The sequence below is a fragment of the Strix aluco genome, chromosome 4 (genome assembly GCF_031877795.1).
Source record: "Strix aluco isolate bStrAlu1 chromosome 4, bStrAlu1.hap1, whole genome shotgun sequence".
NCBI classification, from domain to species: Eukaryota; Metazoa; Chordata; class Aves; order Strigiformes; family Strigidae; genus Strix; species Strix aluco.
Genome location: NC_133934.1, coordinates 70,022,366 through 70,044,506, shown reverse-complemented (window position 1 = coordinate 70,044,506; position 22,141 = coordinate 70,022,366). Strand labels below are relative to the sequence as shown.

Genomic DNA, 22,141 nt, shown 5'->3' with positions numbered 1-22,141 from the left:
CACAAAAGTATAGACAAAACTTTTTGTTGATCTTTCCACTTTAAATCTCATTCTACCATTCTTTTCTTCAGATGTTGAGATTCTTTCTGAAATTTTGTAGCTTACCACCAGAACTATTAATAAGGAAAATATCTGGAAAAAGATTATTTTGTTTCCTATTATCATCTTCTGTCAGTTTCATTTTGAGATCAAATTAGATTAATAAGTTACCATAGAGCTTGCAACATTTTATTAATACTCTGATTTAAAGAAAGAAACCTCTTGGATGTTGCATGCACATTTAGAGACCATAATGCCCTGGAGAAGCATAGAGGATATATGAGAGTGGCCTATTGGTTGAAGATAGATTTCCTGTTTCAAAACATATACAAATTAAACTGTATATTAGAATATCCAACCTGCAGATGTTGGATACTTCTCAGACATGAAAACATTTGGAAACTAGCAATTATTAAACAGATGCTCACCTCTTAGTAGAATGTAGCTGTAGCCTGAAAAATGACACTGAAAACCAGAACCCTCTTACTGATTTTTGCCTGCCCCCTGTGTAGTTGTGGATGCTTAATAAGAGTCCAATACCTGTATTTCTAAAGTATCAGAGCTTGCCAGCATATCAAGACCAAGAAAACTCATATGCTTTTCAGTCCTGGCGTATACTATGGGTGTAGGGGAAAAGGTCTGTGAAATTTCTTTCTAGTAACAAAAGCATTTGTGGTAACATAGCTCAGTGATACTAATTTCGTGTGTTTGACATAATCAGTCATTGGTGGGTTTTTAGTTATGATTAACACAAACATTCTAGACTTACCCAGGAAATACCTCTGTACTTGTTCATACCAATATGTCATCTTTGTCATTGCCAAATTTACGGCATTTTCTGTAAACAAATCCAGGTGACATGGATATTGACATCCATAATTGAGGAAAATGGCCTAAACTTGCGGTCACTGAAGTAATGACAAAATTCTTAATTTTGTCTGAAAGTGGGGTTGGGAAAAGGGTTGAATTGTCAGAGCTTATCTTGAACAGGCAGTACTTGGAGTGCACTGAGTGCACTGTTGTGATATTGCTCGGTTGGCTTACCATAATCAGCATACATATCAAATCAAATCCCTTGATAGTAGTGTCACTTTTTTTTTTTTCTTAGTACACTTGTTTTTAAATGACAAAGATTTTAGAAAGTAAAAGAAGAACATGTAAACACAAACAGAAAATATCTCAGTCACCTTTGCCAAGTTACTTTATTTATATTACGTCTACAGATGAAACAATGTGCCAGAAAAGAGACACTGCATCAGACATTATTACTTATACTCCAGATGCCAAGGAAAAATTTTGTCAGTAGCCTTTTGTAATGTTTGGACCAAAAAATACATGGATGTGCAGCTTTCAGCATTTTGTACGATGTAGAGTGCAGCTTCTCTCACAGATCCTCTGTTTCTGGAACAGTGTTGGAATCCGATGGCTGAATGAATACTACAGGAATATTCTCGGACGTCCATCCTTTAGGAGTCCTATTGAAGGATCTTCTGGTAGCAAGAGGGTTTGCAAGGATCATGAATCTGGGGTCGTTTAGCATCAGTAGATTAAAATCTGGTACTTTGAATTTAACCAGCTTTGATGCTCTCTCAAAACCACCAAAGGGAGTGGCAACTCTGTAGATATTAGAGAAATAAAAGTAGAATGTGATTTTAAAAATACCTGTTTTCTTTTCCTCCTGGGAGCTGAAAATAACAGAAGCTATTTTAATGATACAGATTTAGTACAGTTTCTTGTTTACTTTTTCAAGCTTTTGGGAAAAGTATTCTGATTGTTTTTCTGGCAAATTCTCTTTAAGATTCCATTTATTTTCCCTTAGATAAAGCCTTCAGCCTTCTTCAAAATTCAAATGGACGGAAAAGCCAAGGGAAAAAGATGTTGCAAGAAAACCTTGTCATTGGTGAGTCACAGTTACTAAACTCACTTTGTTGGTGATGAGTTGATAAGTCTGAAAACATAGTTCAACACATTCTCTCTATCAGGTAATTAGTTTAGGAAGTTCTCACCCCATTTTCTCCTATCCCTAGTTGCTTGTTCCTCTCACTACACAATATTTCAGCACCATATTGTTGTACCAGTTAGAATGTATGTAGGTTGTGCTATAAACTTGGATCACTTATGTGATCTGGGTTAAAGACCCTTCAAAACAAAGGAGCATTTTAAAATCCAAATTATTTCAGCAATCTGGTTTATATCATTACACTCAAACAATTGTAGCAATACAAGTGAGGAGGCAGTAAAGCATAATGTGAAGCAGAAAGGAACAGCCAAAGACAACAGGCTCTGGAAAGGAGGGGAATGGGTGAGGACTTCTTATACTGGCTTTGTTTCTGAAGAAAATGTTTATGTAACTGAACCTTGAAACACTGGCTGAAATTGGTCCTTAGTCTTCAGCCAGTATTTTTCATGTTATTTAAATGTAAATGTTCCCTCGGGCGATAAGCCGGAGAATCTAAAAGATAAGAAATACTAAGCAGGAACTGTTACATACATTTGCAAATATTTTAAAACAACAGTATTTCCAAACACCTCCCATGATTCTTCTGTATTTGCAGGTTTCTAGGCTGAAAAAAATAACCCTTGAGTTTTTCTGTCACTTTTTCCAGACTCCTTTGTATAAGCAAACGTGACCAAACAGACTATTTTATGTGCTCTGCATTTTGATCAGCTGCATAACTGTGCTGGGATATATTCTGGTCAGTTAAAGAGTGTCAGATTTTTAAGCTACACATGAGCACCTGATTTCTGCAAAGCTAGATACATAGTGGCATGTAAAAGTGAATTTTTGTTGAAATGGAATTTAACCAGCCTTGGTAGTTTTGTGTGTTTAATACAAAACAACAGATATGCTCGTCTGTAGTTCCAGTGGCTCCAGGTGTTATAACAGAAGCCAAGAGAAATTAATACCATCAGAAACTAGAAGAGATCATTTGAAGATCTGACTAGGATTTTCAGCAATATAACTATAGATAAAACAGAACCCAGAGAGAATTAAGTACACACACACACACACAAAATTAATTGAGAAAAATGAATCTGTGACCTAAACGAAATGGTAGTGTTGTGTCATTACACAGATAATTCACTGAATTTCATTACAAGCAGCATTTGTTGGAGAGGATGGTGTTAACTCCAAAGGGTCGATCTTGTAAAATATAAAAAATCATGAAAGTTCTGGGTATGCACACTTACTGAGAGAAGAGTGCTTCTTTGGATTAAGCTCTAAAACTGTTTTTCAAATGAAGATAAGACAAGATTTTGCAGCAGCAGCCAGTCCGGGCATTAAACTCTCTGGAGGTCAAAAGAAATTCTTTATACAAAGTGCCTGTGGTATCAAGCTTTTCTTGTGAAACTGTCTTCTAGGTCACAATGTCAAATTGGATACCGTATGATACTGATTAAAAATAATTGCTAGGTAATTGTCACAGAGTGAATGTAGTGATCTACATCTTTCAGGATAATAAAGATTGTTTTAATTGCTGCTCTAATTAAGATACACATTCTCACATTGTTGTAATATTTAATTCTCATCAATATGTAATTTAAAGGTATAATCAATATGAACAGAACAATAATAGCTGTATAAAATGCAAAACAATTCTAAAGTGTAAAACTTCCTCTTTGCAGTATTTTTGGGTTTTAAATACAGCATATTTTTGTAGGTAACAGAAACCAGAGGGCATTTTATGGAGACGCAAATATCTTTTGTGGGAAAAAAACCCCATGTAGTTCCTATACAAAGTCTGGCCTCAGAGGATTATGCATTCCTGCATGCGAGGCAGAAGCACATGATGATCGACATAAAGGAGAGTACAGTAATTGGCTAATAGATGTTAATTTTCCTTTACAGCAGCAGTACGTTTTTGTGAGCAATAACTTGTCTGACAGCATGGTGTTGCAATGACCTGTGTTGTGTGCACATCAACTGTATCACTTGAGTTCTGATTCATTGTATAGAAGCCTAAAACTCATGTGTAAAAAATTCCATTAGTCATTGCTCATAATAAGGGTGGAATTGCTGGTTCAGAGCTGTAGGAGGTGGCACCAGGAAGTGTAAGAAGTTGTTTAATATTCACTTTGCATATTCCTAAAAAGTAGGTGCATGATTTAACAATATCAGTCACAACCACATTTATTTTTAGCTGTTGTTTTAGCAAGGCTTCTTTTTTTTTTTTTTTCCTACAGTCTTATTGAACATTATATTGTCTCAACATAGGAGACTACTTGTAGTTGATTATTTGGGAAAGTCTGAAGAAATGTTTTGACTGTATTGCATTAGCAACTTCAATTACGTAATTACAAAAAATGTGAATTTCAGATTTTAAAATGGGACTGTCATTCTTAGAACATTCTGCTTATTGCTTATTCTATACAAAAAGGGGACACAGGAGCAAAGAACCTGAGCCTGCAAAATGCTCAGAGCTTCATGGTAGCTTAGCGCAAGAGCTAATGCCAGTTTCCCAGAGATATTTAGGTGCTAAGAAACTGGCTAAACACCCGGCTTCCACTAATCTCACATGACTTCAAGTTAGCACCCAAAATTCCTTTGAGGCTCTGAATCTCAGCATTTTTACAATGGAGTTCAGAATCCATTAATCAATAAAAACAGAGCCCAGTCCAGATGGACTAGATTCCCGTAGTGGTTTTGAAACAGTAGTCTTTGGGAATTGAGAAAGCTGAGCAAGAATTTATCCGGTAGGAGAGGCAGAACTAGTCAGACTTGCTCGTCTTATGTGAGTGAGATGTAGTGCTTTATATGTTACTCATAATCTTACCTTTGACATTTTATCCAGCTCCAAGAAAGCAGATAGAATAAAGGTACTGGTTTAACTAATACTACAAACTCCTCAACAAATGTAGATTCACACTGACTTTCCCACAGATGATTACTAAGTGCTTCCATACTGGTAGAAGAGGCAAGAAAATTTTTCACCAGTGAATAGTTCTTCAATCCTAATAAGAATTAATTTCTATGAGAAATCAGATGGCATGGCTCTGTTCTGCAACATTTCTCTGCTAACACAGATTCATTTTCATCCAGGAGGAGGAAGGATAGCTTGGTCTAAACAATCTATTCAGAGATCCTCAGAACCCAGTTTCTCTGACCATGCACTCCGTCTAGTGCTATGTGCTCTTAAACCATTCCTGGCTGTCTCACAGAAAGCCCTGCCTCAGAAGGCAAATGTGCTTGACATTTGCTGCCGCCACTTCTTCCTTCATTGACCTGCCAGCATTGCAGGATCCCTGCAGCATAAAATGCATACGAGACCCCACCTAATACCTCTATGAATTCCTTGTTGTGATTCTGCTACTAGTATAAAAATTGCACTGCTACAGGGTCCAGAGTTGCCTCTTCATTGCTGGCAGTGGAAAAAAAAATCTGAATGCTGTTTAGTACTGAATAGTCATGCATGTGTGCGTCTGTTCCAACACATCAGATGTGCCTAGCTGCTAAAGTTGTGGTGCTTTTACAGTTTGTTGTGTAACAAAGAAAGCTGAAAGGAACCTGAATATGACCTGTAAAATCTGAGTGTCATTTTAAGAGACACCACTGAATGAACTGGGAAGAATCTCAGGCCTGTTTCCTTTGGGAGTCCTATGCATCACACTTACTGTTAACCACACCCCACCTGACTAATGATGACTGTACCAGTGTTTTGCAGGAAAACATAATGGCACTTTATTGAGTAATGAAGCATGATAGAAAGCCTTCATTGATACCCTCACTGATAACAAAATGGTGCCGTTATATCGCACTTTAATTGTTTAATACAGTATCATTTTCTTTCTGTCCACGACTGCAATTAAAGAGGTCAAGGGTGCTTTGACCTAGATACACAAAATGACTTAATAGGATCTAGACACAGAAGTCCAAAAAGATATCTCATCTCACGCACAAAGCCCATAGGTTGCTAAATTCCTGAGATGCCTAGTGTTTTCCTTATACAAATGCTCAGATCTGCCTTTATCTTAGCTATACTGGCAGCTGCACCTATCTTACACCAAAGCTCATCTGTGATTCTCTAATTAATAACATTGTGCCTAAATACACATAATATGCTACTGCAGCAAGCTTTGAGCAAAATAGCACATCAAGGCACTTTCACTCAAAATCCATGTCTGTTAGTGTTGAACCTCTGTGTCAAATAGCGTGTCTGTGACCGGAGATGTTCTCCAAGAGATTTGTATTCCCTTCAGTCTGAGGGCATCCCTTTGTAAGAGTGAGCCTCACTGCTCACAGATAGTACTCCAGCAAAAATGCTACCCAGAAATAAAAAATCACTTGGATTAGACAGAGTATGACTCTTAGCCCAGACATCAGGCCACACAACTGGTAGCTGAGAAGTGTAGATCCTGTTTTCTGCTCCTAAATCTGTTTAGTTTACTGTAGGCGGTCATTAAAGATAGTGCATTGAAAGATCTGGGAACTCAGGTGTAGGCTCAGGTTTCTCTTTCCCCAAGTGAGTTTCTTAATTGTTCAGCTAGAGAAAGATGCTTACTCCCTCTAGTCCAGAGAAGTTTATTATTTTCTGTACAATGGCACAGGTCTTAATAAGGGAAGAGTATTCCAACATCTTCCATGGAAGAGCCAGAAACCAAGTTGTTATACCTCTCCTCAGGGTTTGACATTCATGTAGAAATAAATCCAGGCTGGTCACATTCTAGGAAAATGCTCTTTCCAAAGAAGTTAACCTTATTGTCTATACAAATTTTAAAAGACTGCATGTGACCCCTGATCTGTTTTTGGAAAGGAAGACCTTAATCTAGTCCTGACCTGAAGATAGGCCGACAGAATTAGGTGCTGATGCCCTTCGCAAAGAGAAATTTCAGTCACATTTAGCCTTCTCTGTAATGTTTTCTGTTGATTAGCTTGGCATGCAGTGTGCTGTCTGTTTTAAAGCCCATAATCAGACACCCAACTCTCCTGTGCATTTTTTAGGAGTGTAGACACCTAAGTCACAGAATCACAGAATCATCTAGGTTGGAAAGGACCTTGAAGATCATCTAGTCTAACCATTAACCTAGCACTGACAGTTCCCAACTACACCATATCCCTCAGTGCTATGTCAACCCGCCTCTTGAACACCTCCAGGGATGGGGACTCCACCACTGCCCTGGGCAGCCCATTCCAACGCCTAACAACCCGTTCTGTGAAGAAATATTTCCTAATATCTAGTCTAAACCTTCCCTGATGCAACTTGAGGCCATTACCTCTTGTCATATCACTTCTTACTTGGTTAAAGAGGCTCATCCCCAGCTCTCTGCAACCTCCTTTCAGGTAGTTGTAGAGGGCGATGAGGTCTCCCCTCAGCCTCCTCTTCTCCAGACTAAACAACCCCGGTTCCCTCAGCCGCTCCTCGTACGACATGTGCTCCAGACCCTTCACCAGCTTCGTTGCCCTTCTCTGGACACGCTCGAGTAATTCAGTGTCCTTTTTGTAGTGAGGGGCCCAAAACTGAACACAGGAATTGAGGTGCGGCCTCACCAGTGCCGAGTACAGGGGCAAGATCACTTCCCTGTCCCTGCTGGCCACGCTATTTCTGATGCAAGCCAGGATACAAGGCTTGATACAAGTCATGGCTGTAAAATCCTCTCCAAGAGCCTAGTGTCTTAAATTTCAATTCTGCAAATTCTCAATTGCTTTTTGGATCTACTCCTTTCTAGAAAACATAAATCTGAGTGTACTGTATGTAACAACTTTTTAGGTCCACCAGGCATCCTTTTATTTTCTTCTGGATGTGGATTTTTTCTTGAGAATGAATGTTGTGGTGGATTATATTTGTATGCCTTGTGTTTTGAATTTACCAGTTTCACAGTCTGGACCTGGATTTATGGCAGTTACAAGGGAGATTATTGACTGTTTCTTTATATGAATGTGTATGTTCAAGAAATTCTGACAGTGGTGACCCACAGTTCTGCTATGTCATACTCAGAGAAAATCCCCATAGAAAGAAATCCGAATAGTTAGTGTTGTAGAGGACAACTAACAAAATACAGGACCACAGAGCAGCTAAAAGTCCACAAAGAAGCCATCAGATACCATCTCAAGACAACATATCCTTACTAATGAGTCCTCTGTGCCCTGTCTGATCCTGTCTTTCACAGTAACAACTCACATGCTGGACTGAGAATCTCTTTTGTGAGAGGGAGAACTGATTCTGTCTCTATCCCATGCATATGTATCTTTGGCATTTTTTTGTTGGTTTGTTGTTGGGTTTTCTTTTTCAGTTGCAATAACCATAGTACATAAACTGTGCCGTTACTGTTCCAGTGTTAGCAGCTGTGACATATCTCTCTGACTTGTATTTGCTATTTTGTCTGCTGAGAAGAGTGTGCCACACAGACTTAATTATTAACATGGCAATGTATATTGCTGTTAGGAAATCAGAATTAGCGTAGTGTCTGCAGTGCTAGTTTTGATGTTGAATTGTGTAATTTTTAAGTCCTTGCACTCATAGTTGAGGCCCACCTTGACAGCAGGAACACAACTGATGTTTGTTGTATTTTTCTCTAAGTTTATATTGCCATGAGCATTTTCTTTTTCAGTAGATTGCTATCTGGCATTTTGGGGAAGGGTTTTGGTTTGGGTCAGCTTTCAGGAACTCAGCGGGGGTTATTTAGACAAAAACTGTCCATAATGTCAATAAATAAAGATAATGTGAATGGTAATGTGAATGGTATGAATGAAAGCAAAAGAGGGAAGTAAGAATGTGTTTTAAAACTTTCAAAATAGTTTAACCAATATTGTCCGTATATCTAGAAGTTCTACTGAAAGCCTTAGTATACTAGTTACTATGTAAATAACGTCACTCTCAGATCCCGTTCTACTTTAAATGTTTTTTAAGTCTGCTTGTAATGTTTTATCTGTTAATTTGTTCTCAAAGGCTGTTGAAGATACAGAAAATGTTAAATGCAATAAAATATGCAATCTTCTAACTATTTGGTGTGAGGGACTGGTTGAGGAATAGTTCATTGTAAAAAAACAAGCCATGTGAGTTATATTTTAAAAAAATAAAGGAGTGGTTTGCATTATACAGCTTACAAACAAAGTTTTGACTGAGTTTCCCTGATAGATCTTACAGTCTTGTACCTACTGAAGTCAACAGCAGAAATACTGAAAGGAGTTTGAAGCATTGCTATATCCCATGTTTCCCATTTATTGAGTACACTGGATTCTGATTCTTTCTTTCTTTCAATATTTTCAACAATTCATCCTATATTCTTTGTCCTACAACTTAATTTTGGGTCCATACTTTAGAGAGACACTAGTTTCCTCCTAATGCTCTTGTTTGCAGTTTGTAATCTGTGTGCATATTTGTATTTATGTATATACTTGCAAACACAGGTGGTAGGTTTTTTACAGCTGGTGGAAATGTTTCATTTCCTAGTAATTTTTCTCTGCACTGTAAAATTCAGTGTCCATTCAGAATTACCTGTTAAAGCTCCTGTAGTCAGGCAGTTCTGGCTTTGCTTCAGGTTTAAAAAGTTTAGGATATAAAGCTTCCAGCAGCTCTGGATCATCCCTAATGGCTTCTATCCAGGGAGACTGATAATACTTTGGCACAGAAGTAGTGTTGAACTTTTCAGGAGGAATTTCTTTCAGTGGTCCAGAATATCCTGCAAGGTGATCAAGGCAAAACCGTAATAATAATACTTTGTGTTTTCTGCTTCCTTACCACCATCCTACATAACTAGGAAGTAACATACCATCATTTCATGGTTAGGTAAAATGAACAATAGGATCAAGTCACCTGGCCAAGGCTACACAGAAACAGAAAGCTGTCAGGGGGAATTTGTAGCCTTTTAGATAACTGCTCCAGAGTATTCCACCCTCTTTTGAGGCTAAGTTTATTTTAGTTTTATATAAATTTGTTTCTATTATTATAAGTATTTGTTTGAAAACAGACTAGACTATAGCTACACAGCCTTGGTCTGAATTAACAAAAATATTTTAAAAAAACAGCCTTGTGGTTAAAACTAACATAATTCTATAGTCTTTGGGTGATATTTTCCAAAAGTATTAAAAGGAGTTAGGATCACAGCTATTATAGTGGAGTTTTTGTCTTTGCCTGTGCCTTAGATGCTTTAAAATGTCCTACCTACTTGGTTCTCTGGCCCTTTTCATCATATGAAAAGTGAAGAATCAGTTGTTTTCTCTGCATAATCATCTGAGGATCAGACTCTGATCAGAATTTTACTAAATAAATTCCATATTCAGTGTGACTTCTTCTAAAGCCAAGTACTATATGGCAGGAATAAGTAGGGGGGGCGGGGAGAAGCCAGATCTTAATGTACAATTTGAAGAAGTCAAACCAGCAAGTGATTATCCAATTATATGAGTTATACTATTTATTTGAAAAACAAGGGAAATCTACCCTTTTACCCTCTCACTATATCTAGCTCTTTAAATTAGTGCTGTTTCCTTCTATAAGCTTAAAAAAATCCCCGTGGTTTAATATCTGCTCCTTTTGCCAGACCTTTTTTGCCTAATGAAAGGCTTGAAGATTTCTATCATGTCTTAGCAATGGAAATTACCTCTGTTTGCATTGTATTTGACCAATGGATGCACAGAGTCTTAGCAGTCACAAACAGGGTAGCATTGACCTAGTTTACATAGGCTGGAAAAGGTCTGCACAAAACATGCATTGAGTAATTCTGAACAAAGAGTGAATTTGTAAGAACCACGGTCTGCTCATGGATAATTCATAAACAGGAAGAAGGGCTATATCACTGAATAAATTAATTAAAACAAATTAGCCTTCTCTAGTCTTTAAAGAATTCAAAATAAGGCCTTCTTGTACCTCACTGCTTTAAATAAAGACAACAGTACCCTCACAGTTACGGACTTAAAAAAGAACAGTTTATGCAGCCAGAGGCAAATTTCTTTTTGAGTTACTCCTCTGTAAAGGTTTCTAGCAAAACTTACAGTGACTTCAGATTTACATTTATGGGTAGTTAAACTGCAATGGATAACCTTCAGACTGTGGACCAGTATGTTGCATATTAGAAACAAAGGTTTGGCAAAGAAAAATCACTATATTAATCTGTTTTTAAATCTGAGGATCTGTTTCTCAGTGTTTGTAAGACCAGTAAATATGGGAGCAGTCTCTCTTGATATCAATGTATGTTTTCAGTTTAGGGAGAAGTAATACAAAAGGCATATCAAATCTTTAAAAATTAACAGAAGCAACTGAAGACCACTGCTTTACATTTCTGTGGGAGATTCTGATTAGTTATCTGTCTCAAATTTATCAATTTCCACTAGTAAGTCCATTAACAAATTCTTGTTGAAGATACTGTTTTATAAAGAGGTCCTTCCTCTGCTGTGAAACAAGAGCTAAATATATTTAGTGTCTCTAAACTCATATATTACCTGGGGCAATGTTGTCAGGATGTGGTGGGCTCCGGGGATCGGGTGTATTAGGAGGTGTCAATGGGGCATGCTGGGGAATTCCTTCCACACTGAGGCCGTCCATTTTAACACTCTGTATGGGCTCTCCACGCTGCATTCAAATAGAAGTAAATATCATTGACAGCACAGGCAAAAAAAGCCTCAGTGCTTTCCTGTTGAGGGTTGGAGTGATACTCCAATTTACAGCCCAGATATGAGACCCAGGGTATACTATCCGAAGGCATACTCTCCTGCTGTTGGGTGCACTGTGTGCTAGATAGCACTCCCCAGGATTTTCTGACTGTTAGCCAGGAGATGAAACAGTTTCACAACTCTCTTAACATTGGCTATGTAAGCAAACATGAATAATTTTTCAGTGTTAAGAATGATAGCCCAGCACAATTTAAAATGTATTACAGGTGTGTGAATGCTTTATTGAAAGAATTGGAGATGATGTGAGCTAGGTCAGCAAGACTCCTAAAGCCGTAAAACCATCCAGCTGAGTTGTCTGACCTTTTCCTAAGTTTGGGATATTTAAATATTGATATGCAGCCTACGAAGAGAGTTCATCCTGTCTGCTGCTTACACCAATCACTACAAAATCGACCTGTGCATGTGGGCTGTGTGGTTCACAAGAGTAGATCTGGTCACTTTGACACAGGGGTCCATAAAATGTGTCAGCTGGACCACTAGACACTAGAAGCTGTTATGTGCCAGACAGAGCACCCTTGCTACCCAAAGAATCAAGAAATCTGGCAAATTTGAGCCATTTGAATTTCAAAGCACTGATTCTTCAAAGCATCTCTTCCCATATCAGTTGAAAATCCACTGCATTTGCTGAATTGCTTTTGTTTGGGATTTTCTTTTCATTTATTTGTAATAGAAGTAACTTCAGTACAGGTCACTTTCTGGAGATTCATGATATGCTGCCATTTTGCACCCTCCTATTGGGTCATCGGTTCTAAGGAAACATTCAAAGACTTAATCATTGTTGCATAAATATAGAATTAGAGTCTCATAAGAAGTCAGTATCTTATTTTAGCTATGACACATAGGCTAAAAGCAATTTAAATATAGACTGGTTTAGAGTAAGAGTTTCTTAAAGTAGAAAAGCAAACAAATAATACTTGTTTAAAATTGAAACAAAAAAAGATCAAGGCAGAATGTTTTCTAGCCATCCTGAAGTATGTTAGAAAGATTAATTTTGGCCGGCAGAATCATAAAGATGATGAAGACAACACCAGTAGTGGCTAAATAGGCATTTAAGGGAAGGGAACGGAAACCAGAGGCATCATTTTTTCACATGTCAGACTGTCGTACTGTCTGTACAGAATGTGTAATCTGTGTGTTTTTGTGAGAACAAGTGGACTAGAGGGAAACTGATCCATCAGACTTTGTAGCAAAAGTGTGGAACAGGATACAGAAATTCTGATGAGATTGATGGCGTTGTGCTCAGAATTTATCTGTGTAGCTTCTAATACTCAGAAGAGAGAGAAATTGGGGCCACAGTATTCACAGATGGGCTTCTAAATAATAGAAGTTTTGGGTGTTCAGTAGAGCTATTCTGAGTTTTTATATGGGATTTCTTTTGTGCAGATTTATTTTTAAAAAGCAGATTTATCAAAACTAAACATGATCCCATTTGATCCCCATGTAATTTAATTTCTGTTGAGTGATGAAATAAGTTTGAAATATCTGCACCATAAAAAAAGAAACGTTAAATTTTTTCTTCTATGACATGAGATATTAAGACATACTTCTCTTCATGAGTAAAGTTAATTTTTTTGTGTGAGAAATGTAAAGGCCACAGAATTGCAAGTGACCTTTACAGTCAACAAAGCATAGAGAATTCCTTCTTCAAGGAAACAAAAATAGTTTAGAGATTTCAGCTCTCATAAATACTGAATTCAGTTCCAATAATTGCCTCTCTGACTGCTGTGAGATCCCTCAGCATGTTGGTTAGCATGGACAACGGTAAATTGCAAATGTGTCTTTTATTGTCTGCTGCCAAAGCCTCATTATGAGATGCAACTAGACAAAAAGTTTCCATAGAATCAACAAGTTGCCTTAATTTTCTTGTTTTTTATTAATTTGCAAGTGTGTGTGTATTTTCTTTAGTCATAATATGAGTAAACCCTTTAGTGCTTTGCTGTTCTGATTAATAAATTAATTGTTTCCTATTTGTACCGGTACAAACTTTAGATTTTATCATAATACATTACATATAGTTACTATTTTTCTTATCACAAGTGAAGATTAAAGAAGAATTGAGTCTGTATGGATTCTGTAGGAGTCGGATGCTAACACAATGATAGCACCACCTGTGCAATGATTAGTTGTAAAAGCTTCAGGGAAAGAGAATTGCTGTTCTACAAGAACTATTTCCTACATTAATTAATAATAATTAACTTTTGTAGCACATTTTTCTTTTCATCTTCAAAGCAGCTTAAAAGTACTGGAACAAATTCTGCTTTAGTCACGTACCTTTGTATCTGAAATCAGCGGAGGTGCATATGTGTAACTGAGCAGCAGAATTTAATACAGTACTGGAATTAGAGTGACTGCTTGCGTGCTGTATTAGACTGGGCATAGAGTATTCATGTTCAAATAATTAAACCTTGCAGCACAGCAGAGAGTTAGGTAAAGTTTATGAATGTTGCCCCTGTTTTCAGAGGTTAAGCAAAAGATTCAAATATTTTGCAAAGGCCACAGATGAGACAAACACTGGGTGCATTTATTTTCTGCCATGAGGATTCCCAGGGTATCAATAATGCTTTAACCCAATTCCTGAAGGACTAGTTCAAAGAATAATTGTCTTCCAGTGACAAGCTCCATCCTTTTTCTCCCTGTTGAGACAGGCAGGCCAGAAGTGTATTAGTGCCAGTTGTGGGTCATTTTGCTGCCTGGGAACCACATTGAGACCAGCAACCTATTTTAATAAAAATACTTATTGGTTGCATGAAACAGGCTCTTATTTCTTCCAATGTTTTGAATATCATTGACTAGTTAATTTTCACATTAACTATAGTTAACAATGAGCCAGTTCTTACAGAATAAGAACTCTGATCACTGTTGACCTGAATCAGATTTGAATGAGAATGATTTGAATCTGATGTCCTTAAGTATTAAGACTTTCAGATTTTTTCTTTGTCTATAGGAGTTCAATAAAATACAAATGACTCACTTCATGTTAGCCTCATTCTAGTACAGGATTTTGCTTTTGTTCTTTCTGAAACTACAAACAAGTCATGCACAATGTGTATCATGAGCACCAAGGGAACCCAGGCTGGTCTCACTGTGTTTCATATTCAAAATACTCACATTTCTTGGCTTGTTTGCTACATAATGATAATTTTCGTATGTGTATTTGTCAGATCTCCGCTGACGTCTCTTGAAGAGTCTTGCACCTCTGTTGCTGAGTGTCGACAGCTCCTCTACCATGATATCTCTGGGGGTGCTGACCTTTTTTCCAAGGTTTAAGCTGGGTGAGACTGCAATACAATGGATAAATACATACCCCTGTTTTTCTTAAATGTCTGATATTGCATACTCTACACCTGAAATCCAACAACATGTTAATGCACACCTATCTAACACATAGCATAGCTTCATATGGTGTTAGTGAAATTAATCATTCTTCCAAAATTTTGGAGCAGAGTATTGAACACCACAAACCTGTTTTTTCGATGGTGCTAAGCACCTCAAGCTCCAAATTTACTTCAGTTGAATGACATTCAGCTGTTATCAAAATCAGGTCTATAATGTCCTGCGCACTATCTTAATAGCAGACTAGTAAAAAATGGCTTCTGCTGAAACCAGGAACAAAATTCCATCTGACCCCAGGATTCCCACATCAAACCTTCAGTTAAATTTTTGTGTCCTGCATTGGATAGATGAGCAGGTAACCCCTTTTAAACATACCTACCAGCTTCTTAATGCTTATAAACATTTTCTTTTCAATTATTCTTTAATATTCTGCTTGCTTTTGAAATCCAGGGCATGCTTTGTAATTTTAAGAAAAGTTTGCATTAGAAAGTCTCTGTTAAGAAGTATTTTTAAACTAGTTTTGAAGACGCTTTCAAAATAAAGCTCAAGGTGTTGAAAATGAGAGCCCTAACAAAGAATTACAACATACTTCAAGGAATTGGTATGTTTAGAACATTTTCTTCTCAATTCTACGAGGGGACTGAATTACTAGATGCAATATTACTTTATTCACCACTTGGGAGAAATTCCTTCTTTGTCTTTAGTGACCTCCTGAGGGATTCGGAAATGAAAATGCATAAGCAGGGGAAGGGGAGATCAATTGGGACCATAAATGGAGAAATCTGAATATCAGAAACTCTACTGGTCATCTTCATGGTAATATTCTGGAAACTGGGATGCTGGTGGCAATGAACAAGCTGTTGCTTAGTGGCTGAACTCTCTTACTAGACGTCCTCAACCTATAGATAAAACTTAAACCTTAGAATACAGTAACTCCAACGCTGAACAAACTATTTTCTACTAATTTGTTTATGCTTAGAAGGTTGTAGAATTTAACAAATGTAACATAATTGGATCACATTGTTAAAAACAGAATTTTAAAGAGAATAATTCCTATTACCACTTTAATATTTATCATTTTATTGAAATTGTTCTTCTCACTTGTTCATAAACTTCAGGAAGAAAATAGGAAGATGCAGTGTGCTTTGAGGATTATATGAATGGTCTAGAATGCTTCTTTGATCCACTTATTCGGTCACATTCTGTTATTTAATAAGACATTCTATTCTTCATGTATTCTTATGGTCTACAGGATTTAAAATTCTGAACTTTGACATATATTTTAATGCATTAAAAAAATGAAAGCAAGTTATATGTAAAACACTATATCTTGCTTCCAGAGTAAGCACATAGGAAGCCCTGTTTAAAATTAAGATTACAAATTAATTAACTGCAGAAGGTACCTAATGTCAAAGTTAATATTGCATATGCAGGATTTCATTTTGAGTAAATGGCATGTTCAACATGGCATATGTTTTCTAGTAACTGTATATTGGAAATACAATGTGATTTGCTGACATTTAGGAAAACTCAATTGATGCAGGTATGTTAAATATTTAGCTGAAGCTGTATAGACAAGAGTTTTCCATGTAATAAATCAAACAAGTGTGTGGGCCCTGGAGTGCATCACTGTTGATTCACTTCTGTTCATACTGATTTTAACTGAATGTTTGCAATAGATTTAACTGGAGCAAGAGCAAGCTAACTGTATGGTGAGCTGGAACACACACTTCTGCTTTAAAAATAATAAGCGCAAAGAATCCTAACAGTCTCCTGTTATTGAAGAGGTAACTACAAAACAGGGAGTTCTTAACATGGAAGAAAATGACTCAGCTTGCCCAGTGTAGCCATATCAGTGAGAGGTAGTGGTGGTTTTTTGGCTCTGTGGTTAAGTGCACTGGTTATTGGCCTGTGGCCTGAAATTTAGACCTGCAGGTCATATTTTGATTTTATCATTTCTCAAGATTACTGCAGGGGTATGGACTGTTGGATGGTTTTATATTAGTAAGGAGTAAGAAATTTGCCCCTCCAGTCAGCAACATTTTCATGTAGAAAAATCTTTCTTCTTTGTACACAGGGTGGGTAGTATGTACTTCCTCAGTCCCTGGGGTGCCAAGGTGATTGCAGATCTCTGTCCAAACCACTCAGTATTCTTCTGGGACATGCTGGATATTATCTATTTTGGGCCTTGCTGTTCCCTTACATACGTACTGTTCTTGTTAATGTTAACTGAAGGCTCCAAGGTACTTTGTAACCCACAGTTGTGTACTATTGTGTATCCAGGCAGCGTCCCAAAAACATAAGTGTGAAGTTCATTTGAATCCCTCGCCAACTAAAATCTAATCATCTGTCTAGGTTTATGATGTGTCTAGGGATTGTGTCAGCGTCAGTGCAGAAAAGGTGATGAAAAATGAGAAAGGGAGGACATTTAGAGGGTGATAGAAAGAGAACAGCAATGTCATAAATGGACATTTTAAATTAATACTAGAAGTTTAATTCATAGTTTAATCCTAATCTTAACTTTTTAGCTTCATTACTTAATTTGTTCCTGCCGAGTCCTTCCTGTTCTGTGCTTAAAATCATAACAGACTGTATTTAAATATGATTTATATAGTTCCTCCTGCATTCACTGCTTAATCCCCCATTAATCCTCCAGTTTACAATCTTCTAAATACTTTAATCTGGATTATAATTTTTAATATGAATATTAGATAGTATGTTTGCTGTAATATCAGAAATAAGATTTTTTTAACTGTATCATGAAAGATAGTTAATCTTGTAGCTACTGACGAACGCATTTAAGAAGTAGTATATAGAACTGGGCATGAGACATAATTGAAGGCTAACCTGATGAACTCCAAGGGTTTCTGTAAACATATGTATTTACACACATGTTTATCTCTACCAAGTAGCCTTAGAAATGTTATGATGAGTCCAAGTCTGCCAGTGGAAAACCAAGGAGTTGGGAGGGGGCCTCTATATCCACATGCTGATCTGCTACTACAATCTCTCCTCTGAGACCATACGAGGATTTACAGTTAGTGTCTATTCCTGCAGCATTTTATGATTTGTCGAACTTTTCTAAAACACAAAGTCATGTCCCACAAGCCAACAGGAGATGTGGGCTTTCAGTCATTACCAGTCTTGCCCGGACATTGGTTATTTAGAGAGACAGGTAAAAACTTGGCTGATTTTGTATCTTACCAATAACTGTTTCTGCTATCTTTTAACAAGGAATTTGAGATTCACTGTTTATCTGAAAGCATTATAATAAAAAGGGGGCAAAATAAAAATGCGGTAAGTATGCTTTCTGTGTGTCATTCGAAGCAACTGGTCTTGCATTACAGAATCTTCTATTACTGTTTACCTCTGTTAACAGTGGAGAGTTGCATAGGTCTGTGAGACTGGCTGAAACAGTACATTTAATTTTTACGTAATTACCAGGTGCAGGACCATCATTACTAATACTGATGCAAAACCCAGAAACACAGCAGTTCACCTTCCAGATCTCAGGTTAAGCTTGTTAAGCTAATTAACAATTAGGGGAAAAATAAAATGTCAAAAATTAATAGAGCTGAATATAGCCATTTAAAAACCAGATTTCTCCTTGATTTTTCCAAGAATTGTTCAGATTTGGTCCCAGAGAACTAGCATATACTTTGTGTGATTACAGCTTTGGTTATCTTTCTGTTTCGTAACTGGTTTCACTGAGTTTGTACAGTTACAAATTTCAGACTCTTATCACACCCATTTCATGGAATTTCATATTTTTTTAACATTTAAATATCCCAGGCGTCCAAAGAAGATGCAGAAATAGAATGTACACTTAAAGAGTTAATATTGCCTTCAGTGGCCACATATCACAGCATATCTTGTAGGATAAGATGTCATATCTATGTGTATGAACCTAAACTTGACAGCAAATCTGGTAATACATAAATAATAAAAAGGACAGATTATGTGAGGCAAATGCCAAGCATCAGCACAGATTATCCAATAATGCCAATGATTTCAAGGACTGTATGGTAGATTTATTAGTATTGCTATGAATAACAGCAACATTTACCATGTGAAATGCCTGATTCCAAACAAACATATGAAAGACTTTTTTTTTTTCTTTTCCCCTGAAGAGTTTACAGGCTGTTTCAGGCACATATAGTACTTGGGTTTATAATACAAAAAAAAAAAAAAAAAGGGAGTTGTAATGAAATCCGTAAGGGCAGACTGGCTTTCAGGCTTAGGTGTGTGTTCAGTGGGGAATGGAAAGAGGAAGGAGGTATTTGCTTAGGAATAGAAATTGCAGAAAAAAACTATGGAAATATCAGAAGGACTAGGACCAGACACTGAAACTCGTAGCTTCTTTTTCTAAAAATCTTATGTCTCTTGTCCTATTCTTCATGTAATCACAATGGTCAGTGAGTGAGTACAGAAACCATCCCCAAATTCTTTGGAGCAAAAGTCCACAAGAAAGATTTTCAATACTGGAATTTAATGTTCAGTGTTTTATCCTACGTGAGTGGTATAATTTCCATAAATTCTAAATATTAATGGAGCTCCCTGGTTTTTTAGTGAGGCTTGTGGGGTGTTTATCACTTTTAAAAAATTGATCTTTTATGTAGATGGCAAAAAAATCTTCATGGGGAGGATTGAAAGGATCTCCAAAAGAATCCAGCACATACCTAATGAAAGCCAAGCAGATTTGTATTCCCAAGGGAGTTAATTGCTTCTTAAGGTGTCACACTAAAAGCATAATTTTAAGAACCTGTTTTAGAAAAACCAAACTAACTTCTTATAAGTGGCTGCATTTTCATTGGTGCAACAACAGAAAAGTAAAATTTCTTCGTATAAGGTTAATTGGTGGCTGTGCATTAGAGAGAATTGCCAAATGCTAGTAAAATTTGTTAGTTACAAAGATAAAGTTTGAGAGGAAGGAACAGAGATGTAAACATTTTTTTCAAAATTTTTTATCATTCATGTAAAAAAGCATAATGAAACAGAGCAAAAAAAAGAGGATACAGATGATTTCTTAGATGATAGCCTTTTAAAATGGAATGAAGTCATGTTATTAACCCCAAATAATATTCTGAAAGGCTATCCTAGCAGAATGTACATCAGCTGTTAGATTACTTCATTCCTCCACAGCAGTTGTTCATCTGAAAATAGCTTTCAAATGAAAAGAGGCAACTACAAAAGGATTAGTTACCATAGGCATGATACTCCCACAAGATTATTTATGGCAAAACACCCAGAGACAAAGCTGTAAGAGAGTTAAACTCAATTAAAAAATATATTAGGGAGGGCTAGAGGACATTGCATATACAGTAAGCTGGGTTCAGCGCTATACCATTTCTGTGTATTTCATCCATAATGGCTGATGCTTGTTGTTTCCTCTCTTTGACCATGGCAGAATGTGATAACATTGTGATTTTCTGACACGATTTTTCCTTGCTGAAAAAAAACAACACATTTTTACATTGTTTAGCCAGCTCGCACAATTCAGCCAACTTTAATTTCTAGTAGCCTGTTTAGAATGGCTGAATAGTGAATTTTGTTATTTCTGATTTAGAAATACTGCAGTTTTAATTGTGCAAAATGCACTGGCAGTTCTTGCTTGCAGACAGGTGCTAGGACACGTTCTGATGGATAGAAGATTCAAAGGAATGGACTTTTGAGTTGGCTACATAAATTCTGTAGCAAAGTCAGTGTCAGTGGTCTAGGCCTTCTCACATCTACACATTATATTAAAAGATGTAAATTCATAGCTAATATTTTAATTACATCTTTGTTTATGATTTCAGAAATGTTACATTTCTTAATCTAATAAATAATTTTAGGAACTAAATGAGACGCTCTGGCATCTTTAAGAAAGAGCATTTCTGACTAAGTAAAAAAATAAACGTATTTTTAATTGCAGAGTTAAGAGGTTACATACATGTCCTTTATATGACAGTTTGTACGACAGACAATGTCAAAATATTTCAGGAAACAATACACTTACCCTACTGTTTTGATGTGCAGAAAAAAGCGATCTCAACCCTTTAGTTGAAGCTTCAGGAGTTAGTTATGTATGGGGATGACCTGCCTGGTCCAGGATGGTTTCTACCCTTGTGCTTGGATCTGCATGGTACCTAGTACCGAGACAAACTGGGGGCTGATCCTCTTCAAAGGGATTGGCATCCAGCTGACATCAACTAGTTATATATAGAATCAACCCTCCAGCCACTCATATCTTCCTGGCGAAAGAAGAGAACAGAAAAGATTCAACTGCACCCACAACAAAGAGAGTTTATATCCCTTTCAGAGCTTATTGGAAGATTTAATGGAATGCTCCCCTCATACTTGTAGAGATCATCTCCTCATCACCTCTGAGAATAATAATCTCTGTGTTATAACCAGGAAAGAGACATTTAAAAATAAGGTGTTAAATATATGGATGGGCAAGACTATATCAGATGAGAATGGCATGGGCTAATCCTTTAGTGAAAGATGAAACCATGCTTCAATAGTAGCTGATGGCTAAAGTCAGTGGCAGATGGCTGATATACAAAGTCTGTCCTGAAAAAGAAATGAGAAATTTTTCAGTAGTATATGCGGTAGGGAGTAATTGTTCAACAAGCACACACCTCACAAACTGTTACTCAAAATCTCTTAATTTTCTTAGGAACAGAAACCTGCAGTAATTTGAAGCTTAGTAATATTCAGCATTCCAGGATACTGTTGCATCAGTTTATCAAAGAAATTTGTGATATGTAGAGCACAGATATTTCACAACAGCAACCAACTTCAGAAAGAACAGAAAGAAACAGTGGCAGAAGGAAGCATTCCCCCCTTACTCTCCTGTCTGAATGCAGCTATCTGAATTATGGGGCAATAAAAGCAAGATGAAGTTTTTGTACTTCTGATTTGGATTTGGATTTATTCTAGAAGTTTCTTTTTCATATGGAAAATTATGATCTTGTTTGGGTTGGAGGTTTGATCAGAAAATTTCTTGAATCCTGATATGGCAGGAGAAAGGAATTCTGACTGTAAATGGAATCTGGAAAATAATAAAATACACCAACACAATGTGCATAACCTTTCAAGCAAGAAGCACTCTGAGACACAGAAAATGTATGCGCCTGATGCAATGTCCTAAAAGTCTGCCTGTCCAACAAAAAAATTGCA

General features: G+C 36.9%; 1 protein-coding gene and 1 long non-coding RNA gene across 2 annotated transcripts in view; one reads left to right on the top strand and one right to left on the bottom strand.

Annotated features, from left to right (window-relative positions):
- Nucleotides 1–1,222: 1,222 nt before the first annotated feature.
- MYOZ2 (myozenin 2) lies at nt 1,223–21,134 on the bottom strand. The gene is made up of 6 exons (XM_074823568.1): nt 20,976–21,134; nt 20,322–20,425; nt 14,753–14,922; nt 11,414–11,543; nt 9,474–9,657; nt 1,223–1,655 (listed from the first exon to the last, which is right to left on the bottom strand). Exons 2-6 carry the CDS (start codon nt 20,395–20,397, stop codon nt 1,424–1,426), a joined length of 792 nt encoding a protein of 263 aa, XP_074679669.1. The 5' UTR covers nt 20,398–20,425; nt 20,976–21,134; the 3' UTR covers nt 1,223–1,423.
- The window catches only part of LOC141923099 (uncharacterized), a 79,844-nt gene continuing 72,932 nt past the window's right edge, over nt 15,230–22,141 (top strand). Inside the window, exon 1 of the long non-coding RNA XR_012623189.1 lies at nt 15,230–15,332. This is a non-coding gene — a long non-coding RNA (uncharacterized LOC141923099). The remainder of the gene's footprint in view (nt 15,333–22,141) is intronic.

What these genes read in the sequence shown, in the direction of transcription:
- MYOZ2 (XM_074823568.1), bottom strand. Translation starts at nt 20,397, where the DNA reads ATGTTATCACATTCTGCCATGGTCAAAGAGAGGAAACAACAAGCATCA. An exon ending in GGATGAAATACACAGAAATG is followed by an intron (nt 14,923 to 20,321) that starts GTATAGCGCTGA and finishes ATTGTATTGCAG; the next exon opens with TCTCACCCAGCTTAAACCTT. An exon ending in TAGCAAACAAGCCAAGAAAT is followed by an intron (nt 11,544 to 14,752) that starts GTGAGTATTTTG and finishes ATTTGAATGCAG; the next exon opens with CGTGGAGAGCCCATACAGAG.